The sequence below is a fragment of the Sorex araneus genome, chromosome 10, assembly GCF_027595985.1.
Source record: "Sorex araneus isolate mSorAra2 chromosome 10, mSorAra2.pri, whole genome shotgun sequence".
NCBI classification, from domain to species: Eukaryota; Metazoa; Chordata; class Mammalia; order Eulipotyphla; family Soricidae; genus Sorex; species Sorex araneus.
Window position 1 is genome coordinate 9,710,859 of NC_073311.1, and position 10,410 is coordinate 9,721,268.

At 35.1% G+C, this 10,410-nt stretch overlaps 1 protein-coding gene across 1 annotated transcript in view; it reads left to right on the top strand.

The window, feature by feature from the left end:
* Positions 1–8,770, top strand: part of CAND1 (cullin associated and neddylation dissociated 1) — a 44,937-nt gene extending 36,167 nt beyond the window's left edge. Inside the window, exons 12-15 of the mRNA XM_055118648.1 lie at positions 126–295; positions 400–564; positions 2,601–2,708; positions 3,461–8,770. Of these exons, the coding sequence (XP_054974623.1) occupies positions 126–295; positions 400–564; positions 2,601–2,708; positions 3,461–3,685 (668 nt within the window). The 3' untranslated portion in view covers positions 3,686–8,770. The remainder of the gene's footprint in view (positions 1–125; positions 296–399; positions 565–2,600; positions 2,709–3,460) is intronic.
* The last annotated feature ends 1,640 nt before the right edge of the window (positions 8,771–10,410 follow it).

Here is a 10,410-nt window from a genome sequence, read left to right on the forward strand (position 1 = left end):
TGTTGTATTTTATGAGTTTGGGTCTGACATCTAAGTCTTAAATCTATTTTTTGCGTTCAGTTTAGGGGAAAACTTCATAGTTGAAGCTTACTGTGACTTTGTGTTGCTTTATTTATAATTTTTAGGTGATTTTCTAAAAACATTGGAAGACCCAGATTTGAATGTGCGAAGGGTAGCCTTAGTCACATTCAATTCAGCAGCACATAACAAACCATCATTAATAAGGGATCTTCTAGATACTGTCCTTCCACATCTCTACAATGAAACAAAAGTTAGAAAGGAGCTTATAAGAGAGGTAAGTTACTAGATGAGTGCTTTTCAACTCAGTTCTCTACTTGCTGGCCCACAAGTGTGGTTTATATAAGCTTGTATTCACACATTCTTTTTTGTTTGAAACAGGTAGAAATGGGTCCGTTTAAGCATACAGTTGATGATGGCCTGGATATTAGAAAGGCAGCTTTTGAGTGCATGTATACACTTCTGGACAGTTGTCTTGATAGACTAGATATCTTTGAATTTTTAAATCATGTTGAAGATGGTTTGAAGGACCATTATGATATTAAGGTAAGATTTATGTCTGTTTGTAAAATGTCTTCCTTTGATTTCTACCCTTATAATTGTTCTTATGTATTAAGTGAGAAATACTGGTGTTTTTTGTAGACCACACTGGCCGTGCTCAGGGGCTTTTCTCTGCTGTCTGCTGGGGTCGAACCAGCTGAGAGATAGCAATAAAATGTTACAATATGCAGAAGGTAATAGTGAAATGATATGCCATAAATTGACTATGCAGAAGAAAATCTAATAATCTTTGTTGAAAAAATTTAAGTGTAAGTGATGGGAATTTTAAAGAAATTCTGTCCCTTTTTTTTTTTTTGGTTGTTTTAATTTTTTAAAATAAAAGGTTGTCAGGGCTGGAGAGATACAAGGATTAAGGAGGTGGGGAGGAGGGATACTGGGAACATTGGTGGTGGAGAATGGACACTGGTGGAAGGATGCGTCATTGTATGACTGAAATGTAAGCATGAAGGTTTGTAAGTCTGTAACTACCTCACAGTGATTCATTAAAAATATAATAATTTTTTTAAAATTAAATTTATTTATTTATTTATTTTTGCTTTTTGGGTCACACCCGGCGATGCATAGGGGTCACTCCTGGCTCATGCACTCAGGAATTATTCCTGGTGGTGCTTGGGGGACCATATGTGATGCTGGGATTTGAATCTCGGTCGGCCGCCTGCAAGGCAAATGCCCTACCCGCTGTGCTATTGCTCTAGCCCCTAAAAAAAAAAAAATTAAACTCAGCTCTTTGGGGCTAGAGTTATAGCACAGCAAGGTAAGGCACATAGCCAACCCAAGTTGACCCTGAGTACCCTATGTGGTCCCCCAAGCCGGCCAAGGACCCAGGAGAAGCCCCAAGCATTGCCAGTGTGACCCAAAAGCCAAAAAAGAAAAAAAAATGAGCAAAGGTTTATTGAGCTATAGAGAGAGTCTTTCCCAAGAGACACTACAATGTGGAAGGTATGCCCTCTGGTCCTGTTGATCTATCCTTCCATCCCAATAGTCCTGGTGCCTTCCTTTGATCTGGATTCTCACTATTTATCCACCAGAAGCAGTTGTCCATACCAATTTCCATTTCTTCCCTATTAATTTTTCCCCCAAAGACACAAAACTAAAGGAGTAAATCTTAGGAGAAGATGATATGAGTAGATTGAAGGTGGAACAAAGGCAAGTTCTACCAGAAATGAAGTGTGATAAGAAGTGGGTATCGCTGTCCCGTCAATATGAATGAGAAGTACATAGTAATATGTAGGATGGAAGCTTAAGACCACTGGAAGAATACATTGAGTTTAAGTGCAAAAGGAAAATGAGAACATTCTATAGCTATACCATAAGGGCACACAGAGAAAAATGCATGGACAACAGTGTAATGTGCAGGCGCATATACCGCCCAAGCCCATATGCTCCTTGTGCCCTAGTGCCTGAGCACATGTGGTGCCCACTTCTCCCCTCTTAAGATTTTGTACTTTCATGCTTTCATACTTGTAGAGGCTCTCTCCACCTTTGGAGAAGCCTACTTTCTCCCTTGAGTGTGTTACTCTATTCTCTCACTTTCCCTCCCTTCTCCCCTTCCCAAAACCCTTCAAATAAAATTTGCCTTAAAAAAAAAAAAGCGTAATGTACCATTAGGGAAGACATGGCTTAGTATATTAGATAAATGGTATGAGCTTACTAACATACATAAATGCACACTCATGACAAGGAGAAAGGTACCAAATGAGTAAAGTAACACATGAAACTACAGGAAGGGGATAGAAAGCACATGTGTGAAAAGCATTACATGCACATGAGAATGTCCAGAGAGAACCAGCAGGGGAGGGACACAAGTGACGGGAAATGTGAGCATACACAGAAAAGGGAAGGAACATGAAAACATCAACAAGATGAATGAGTACTCCCAAAGAAACAAAATTTAAGGGGACAAAACTTGAGGGTAAATAGAATGGAAGATTATGAAGTCATTCCTTTTAAAGTTTTGTCTGAGTTTTGTATTTAGAAAATAATGCAAACATTTAAATTTTGTCTTTTTCCAATTCTAATAGATGCTAACATTTTTAATGTTGGTACGACTATCTACCCTTTGTCCAAGTGCAGTACTGCAGAGGTTGGACCGGCTTGTTGAGCCATTACGTGCCACTTGTACAACTAAGGTAATGATTGTAGAAAGCAGGTTGAGTCTGACTAAGTGTATTCAGCATTCCTAGTAAACCATAAATTTAACCATGTATGCCAGCATCATATGAGTTTTATAAAAGTTAACAGTTGAAGATAGATAATTTGGAAAACTGATGCTGTTAAGTATCAACCTGAAACTTCATTTATGATGTGTTTTGATGCACTTAACATACAATCGATACAATTGAACATAATAAACTAAAAAGCTTCCAATGGAAACAAAAGAGAATTGTTTTATTCCTTTGGAGGAGGTGGGTGGAAGTCATAGTTTCTTATGAGTGTGATTTTTAACTGGATCTTTAAACAATTGTTTTTAAATTCTAGAAGAGAGCTTTTTATTAAAAAATAATTACATAAAGACTTGGAGGTGTCGGTATATGATGTGACTGAGGAATTTTGAATAGACGGGGTACCTGGAGAAGTGGTTACTCTATTTGGTAGAAGACAAAGTAGTACTTGTTAGTATGATAATGCCTCTAGGTCTTTGTTGCAGCCATGATTCTGAACTATTTTGTTTGCATAGTAGGTTTATATATAAAATAGTCCCCTAAAAGAAGATAGCTAAAGTTAAAAAAAAGAAAACTTAATGAAAATATAATGGGCTTTTTAGGTTTATGGAATGATTTTCTTTGCATTACTTACCATAAATTTTTATGTGTTTACATAAAATTCTTCACATATGAGCTGCCATTTATAGCTTTTAATACAAATGTATTCGATATTTCAGGTAAAGGCAAACTCAGTAAAACAGGAATTTGAAAAGCAAGATGAACTCAAGCGATCTGCCATGAGAGCAGTAGCAGCACTGCTAACCATTCCAGAAGCAGAGAAGAGTCCACTGATGAGTGAATTCCAGTCACAGATCAGTTCTAACCCTGAACTAGCAGCCATCTTTGAAAGTATCCAAAAAGATTCATCATCCACTAACTTGGAATCAATGGACACTAGTTAAGATGTTTGTTCAGCTTGGGGACCATTATATTTACCATACAATGCACTGAATTGACAGGTTTAATCATAAGACATGGGAAGAGAAGTGTTTAAAAGCTTCAAAATGTTCCACTTTTTTTTTCCTTCATGGAGACGGTTTGGCTTTCTTCCATTGTTGTTTTTGTAGCATTTATTTCAGAAATATGTATTTCCATAATCCGAAAGTTGTAAAACCACTAATGTTCTTGTGGTTAGGGCAACATTTAAAATGGAAACTAAAAGTTAGGCTTTTTGGAGAATGGAAATAGGGTCCAGTATCTATTTGCCCTGTCATGTTTAGGATTAAAAGTTAAAATTTTGTGACCATGAATTCCTTTCTTTTATAAATTTTCTCTTATTTAAAAATCAAAAATTCTGCAAGACAAAAAACCATGTTTCTTTTTCTTGTATAACTTGTTTCAGCAACATAAATTGATTTTTAGCTGGCAGACAATAATCTGTGTAAGATTTATTACATTTCAGAGGGTTTGGCAGTTAAAAATATATAATAAGGTATCTTTTTTTAAGTATAGGGATTAATGACATCCCTGCTGCACACACTAATTTTGCATGAACAAGTTTACAAATATGTATTGTCTATAAAGCAGCATGTGCAGATTATTCATAATACAAAAGTTAAAATAAGTATTATTGTATTAGTGCAATTTTCAGATATTTATTTTTGCACAGAAAACATATCTGGAGAGAGCGAGAGAGAGAGGAGTAAATTTTTGAAACTTTGGTTTTCTTAATGCCAGTGTGAATTTGCAGATGTTTTCAGCAAATCAAGTCACAATAACAATTTGCCACTTTTTTCTATTATAAATTTTATTATACAGTTAAAATTTGAATATTTAAGTATTCGGTTTTTCTCAGTTGACCATTGTGTGTGTGTGTTTCCATCTAGAAATTCTTAAAGTCAGATTTTTGTTTTGTTGCCTTTGGGTTTCTACATTCCTTTTCAAATCATACAAATACTGTGTATGCTTTTGAGTTTTAGTTTTAGGAAAATTCTGAAGCCAGCTATCACAGGTTTGTTAGCTTACAATAGTATTTTCTTTTTTTGCGTCAGATTCCCCCATCTCTTGCAGAGCTGATATACTTAGTGTATTTGGTGATAACTGTTGACTTCTTTCCTGATTAAGTTGTCTGCTGGTGGGGGGAAAGCTTTGCAATACCTATATTGTAGTTAACATTCCTTCAGTGAGCTCATTTCACACTGTAGCCTCTTCAAATTTGTGGTGCTCCTGTAATAGTAAGAGCTAACTTCTGAAATAAAAGACATCTCCCAATGCTGTGCAAACAGTTTACATGTATTGAAGGAGGCAGTTGTTAAATTGAGTGACCAATTTGAAGCAATCAGATATTTGAAAACTGCACCCTTTATTTTTGAAACTGTGAATTAGAAGTACTTTTTAAAATGCTGTATTACTCACCTGCTTTAACATCCAAGTATGCAGTGATTTTAATTGAAAATGTACTGTGGTTTTTAGATTACCAACTTAATGTCAGATGTTCAGATAATGCTAAGAAAGAAATCCTTACCAGTAAGGATTTTGACTACATTGACATGAAACATTACATGAAGTTGGTGCCATTTCAAAATGTGGCAGGTGATAATCTTATACCATAACTGCGTAAAACTGTAAAAGAAATTTATTTTGAGATGTTAGTATATTATGTACTATGCATTATGTGGTATAGATGTTGTGGATATATTTAAATATTTGGTTACATGGTTTCACAATAAATTACAAATCTGCAGGCTCTAGGACCAAATAGGAGACTGACATGCATATGTGTGTGAATGTCTTAGTTAATTGTCTAAAGTTAAATCCAAATACTTTTCATTTTAAACTTCAAACTGTCCCCTTCCTCCCCAAGCCCCCCCCCCTACACACATGCTTTTTGAGCCTTGCAAGATTGGCTAATTCACACACTTTTTGAGCCTTGCGAGATTGGCTAATTCTAATATAACTGAGATTCTTTGAAAATACAGAAGAAAAAATAGTGTTCAGTTATGGTTGTGGATATGGTATTGTTCGTACATACAGTTGATCCTTGAACAACCGTGTTAGAACTGAGCGGTTCCACTTACCTGCAGATTTCTCCGTAAACAAGTAACAGGCTATATTTTTAGTATTTTATTTTCTCTAGGTTACTTTCTATATGATACCTAGAACATACAAAATATGCATTGTTTTGTTATCAGTAAGGTATTTTGGTCAATAGCTGTTTATTAAGAAGTTTTGGGAGAATTCAAAGTTTTACATGAATTTTTGACCATACGGTGTTCAGTACCCTTAACTCTATTATTCAAGGATCAGCTGTTTATATGATGAACATACACATAATAAGTAACAAAAGAATATTCAGATTTTTAATGTTTAGTTATGCTGATTAACTGCTTTTAGTAAAAGTGATGTCTTGATTATAGAATGGGTGTGGCTAGGTGTTGGGGTCTTGTTATATTTGGCCACTCCTATTACTGGTCTTGTAACTGAGGAAGTTCAGTTTAATAATGTGTAGGTTCCTCATACGTGGTTCCTCATATGTAATAATAAGAAAACAGTTCTTTGCTGATTTTCTTGAGGGCATTCAAATTTGTTTAAATCTACCCAATTTCTTTCAGAAAAGTTAAGATTTGAGGTTAGGTGATTTTATAAAACTAAGGCATAAAGAAAATTTGGTATGACGGCATAATTTTAAGTTTTTTTTTAAATACTTTATAATTTTGTAAGTGATACCAAAAACTAAACCATTGGGAAATTTATAAAACATGGGGGTATGATGATTTCATCCAATATTTGCAATATTGACATAATTTTTAGGGAAGTATAAAACAGCCACTTAAAATATATATATATATACTTTGTTGGGTAAATGATGTAAAGAAGTAACAGGTGCATATCTAGTTCTAAGGGATATTATGATCTTTATATCAAGCTCAATTTCAGGTATAAAAATGTGATTGAGGTTCAAAATAATGAAATAAGTAAAATCCTCAAGTCCTCAAAATTTTATTTGACCAGGGACATTGGTAACTCAGTGATAGAATGCATACCTTGCATGAGTAGCACCTGAGTTTGATCCCCAGCAATGCAAAAATAAGATGTGCCAAAATGTTGAATTAATTGATAATTACCAAGTTATACTTAGCCACATAACCAAGTATAGTGATAATTAATAAAGTTGAAATAACATTTTTTACACACATTAAATTTTACCTTAAATTCTTAATTACCTGCCAATCTTAATATTAGTGTTTTGATATTAAAGATCTTGAATTTCAGTAAATTTTGTGATTATAGCTCTTGAATTGAATCCTCATCTTCAAGCCACTGCCACCCCAGGCATGTTTTATCTGTTTTTGAAATCTTAATTTTCCTTTGTGGAATGGAAAATGGACAGTGTAGTAATGGTCCATTTTTCTGTTTAGAAAAAGGATATTCTGGTTTTAACTGAATTCTCCAGTTAACTAAATTCCTTTGTACCTTTGACTGCAGAAGTGGAACACAATAGATTAGGTGGCAAGTTGCCAAAAACTCAATAAGATTGGCCATTTTCTTAGGATATACAATGAAAGTACATTTTCCTTTTACAATAAAGTTTCTTTCTCATTGATACTAGGGGAAAAAAATGAGTACCTATACTATGTATAGTGTAAGGCAAAGTCTATCAACAGTATGTTTTTGTCCTTTGTAACTTAGAAAATTAGCTCTAAATTTAAAATGAGATTTGATGATAGGACATTAAAAACAACTTGCAGATATTTTTACTTTCTAAGACCCCATAATATCAATGTGAAAGTTTCAGAATGGTTTTCAGTATAAAGATTTAAACTTGAGGAGTCTGAAAAGTCCTTTAAATGATTATCAGTGGTGATTTTGGCTAGTTGATTTCTTTCTTTTAGGTCTTAGAAAAGAAAAAACTCATTCTCAACTTCTTTCCAGATTGGGGAATGTAGAATTCATGTACTCAACCATTATAAACAATTGATGGTTGATACTCACAGATTTTGTTCTAAGACGCTCTCATGAGAAAAAAAATTTGTAATCCAGAACTGTGTGATACCATGGTACCATTATGTTATAATAGTCTGTAATAATCCTGTTGTTGTGCTGAAAAGCTATTTTTACGTGTTTCTCCAACATTTCATTTTTAATATAGTCCCAGCTGCTTACTTGGCAAGGGCAGCTAAGTGTGTGTGATAATAGCTAATTATAATCCTAGTATAGTATATTTTAAAGACACAAAGTGTGCATTTTGCTTGAAAAACGTTAACATCCTTGACCTAAGTTAGGTTTTCGTAAAAGGTCTGGAAATAAAACTCCTGGATCCTTATTCTAGAAATAAAATCCATGCTTTCCTCCAGAATTTATGCATTAGTAGAATTGCATGTTCTTTTTAGAGCAGGATTTTCAAGTGGCAATGTTGGCACTTTGAACTGGAGAATTCTTTGCCTTGGGGGAGGGGAGTTATCTTGTGGATTCTACAAGGTACTGTGACTTCTATCCACGTAGACCCAGTATTGCTGCTGCCAACCTAGTTGCAACAACTAAATTCCTTCCTGCTGTTCTATAATGCCCCCAGTGGAGTTGAGGATTGAGCAAAGCACATAATTGCTCCAATTGAGAAATCACTTTTTTAGTGGGAAAAGTTTACTGTTCTAGCATCTTTATGTAACTAAGATTAGGTACATTTAGACGTTTTCCTTGACAGTTTTTCAAATTAAGTACTGCTTTTTATCTATATTCTTCCAGTTATAACCATTGTGATTTAGTGAAAATAAGTTTCTATATTATATATCAACCATACATTTTCCTTAAATTCTTATTTTGAAAAAGCTGAGGGAAGCCACTGTTTCAAGTAAAAGCTTTTCAAAGTTATTTGTATTCTCTTCAAGAGAATATTGTCCATTAATTTCCTTTTGTGACTTAAAACTTGTTTCTCAGTGGGGGTAATTTTCTGTTTAAGTATTGCATATAGACATGCCAAGTAGTGATATTTTGTGTAATTTCATAACAATATATACTTTGCAAGCAACTATTAAACAGACTATAGCAGGGTTTCGCTATTTTTCAAGAATTGGTTGGTGTTTGGAGAGAATAAAGTGCTTTTTAAAATGAATTTTGATGCCCATACAGGGTTTTAAAGACTTCTGGTGATAGGCAACTGTCAAGAAAACTACCATAAATTGTTTACTTAGGGGCTGGAGAGATAGTGCAGCAGATAGGTACTTCCCTTGCAGATAATGGACTTGAGTTCAATCTGTGGAACCCCATATGATCCCCTGAGCATCAACAAGAGTAACCCCTGAGCACTCCAGTATGGCCCAAAAAGCAAAAAAAAAGTTTTGAAATAAAACAGTTTTTTTAAGCTTCTGAACCGTTTTAGTCTCAGTGGGAAAAACAGACATGTTGAAATACTAACATGGCTGAGTTTGGAAGCCTTGAAAATCATTCAATAGCTTTTAGAATTTATTATTACTAATAAAAGATTTATTGGTAATAACATCAGTTGTCCTTTAAAGTATATTAAAATATTAATGGCCTTTGGCTGCTCAGATGAGAGGCCCTCTGCTGATCTGGATCTTTGCCCCTGCCCTTCATGTTGAGTTTTATTCATATTTTCTTTCTATGCCTCCACTTCTGTAAGTGGAATGAGAATCAAGGCAAAACTACTCAGGAAAATAATTTTTCCTCCTCTCCTTACCACTTCTTACTCGTTAGTTCGTTTAGTTGACACTGGGGCCATTGTTACAGAGAATTCTACATAGTTTTACAATTGGGAAAGCCTTGTGAGCGTGTTGCTTTAATTTCAGCAACAGTGGCAAGCCATAAAGAAGCCAAGTCGTAGTATAATTTGGATTTTTGAGATTAGCTGAGGTTAGAAAAAAATTGGAAACAAGATGATGGGTTAAAATACAACGTATAGTACATACAGGGGGCTGTTCTGCTTGAACTAGTGTAGTTTTGGAGTGTCTCAAGGTATTTGACAGGACAGCAATTGATTGGATAATGGAAGGATGGATGGGCAGTTATGCCAAATGCCCCCTAAACAGTAATTCAGAACAGGCTTATTCACATGTTGTGGGTAGCAAGAGAGCTCTGCTTAACTTCGTCACCAGGATTCCTCAGGACTAGACTACCCTAGGGAACATTGTCAGTTAGCCAGGGAAAAGGGAAACTGGCGAGTGAATTACATCTCGATACTTTTGCCAGCAGTGACATAGACCCCTTAGAATCAGATTTGGTGGAGATGATGAATAGCTGACTCACAAAGGTGAAATACTAAGTTCAGTTGACCTCGGGGTGGGGGGTATTTCTAGAGGAGCTAAATCACATCCCATACCCTCCACACAAAACACTAAATCAGTAAATGATCTATTAAGTTCTCACCCACCCTGTCGCTGTGTTTCTCCATTTCTCGTTCATGCTTACTAATAACCTCCTTTGTGATGGTTTCTTCGCTGTCCTGTACGACTTTATCCCTTAATCACAGTACAGATCAGGCTTTTGGGGAGTGAATCATTTATGGCAAAGCATTCACCATGCCACACACTACCCTCACATTTGCAGTGTTTCCAAACAGCACTCTTCCTAAGAATATGATCCATTTAGATATTTTCTGATGTGCTTTATTTAATATTCTAGCTACAGATTTTTGCTTTGGTCAGTCATCTTAACTATTTCAGCCCACTACTCT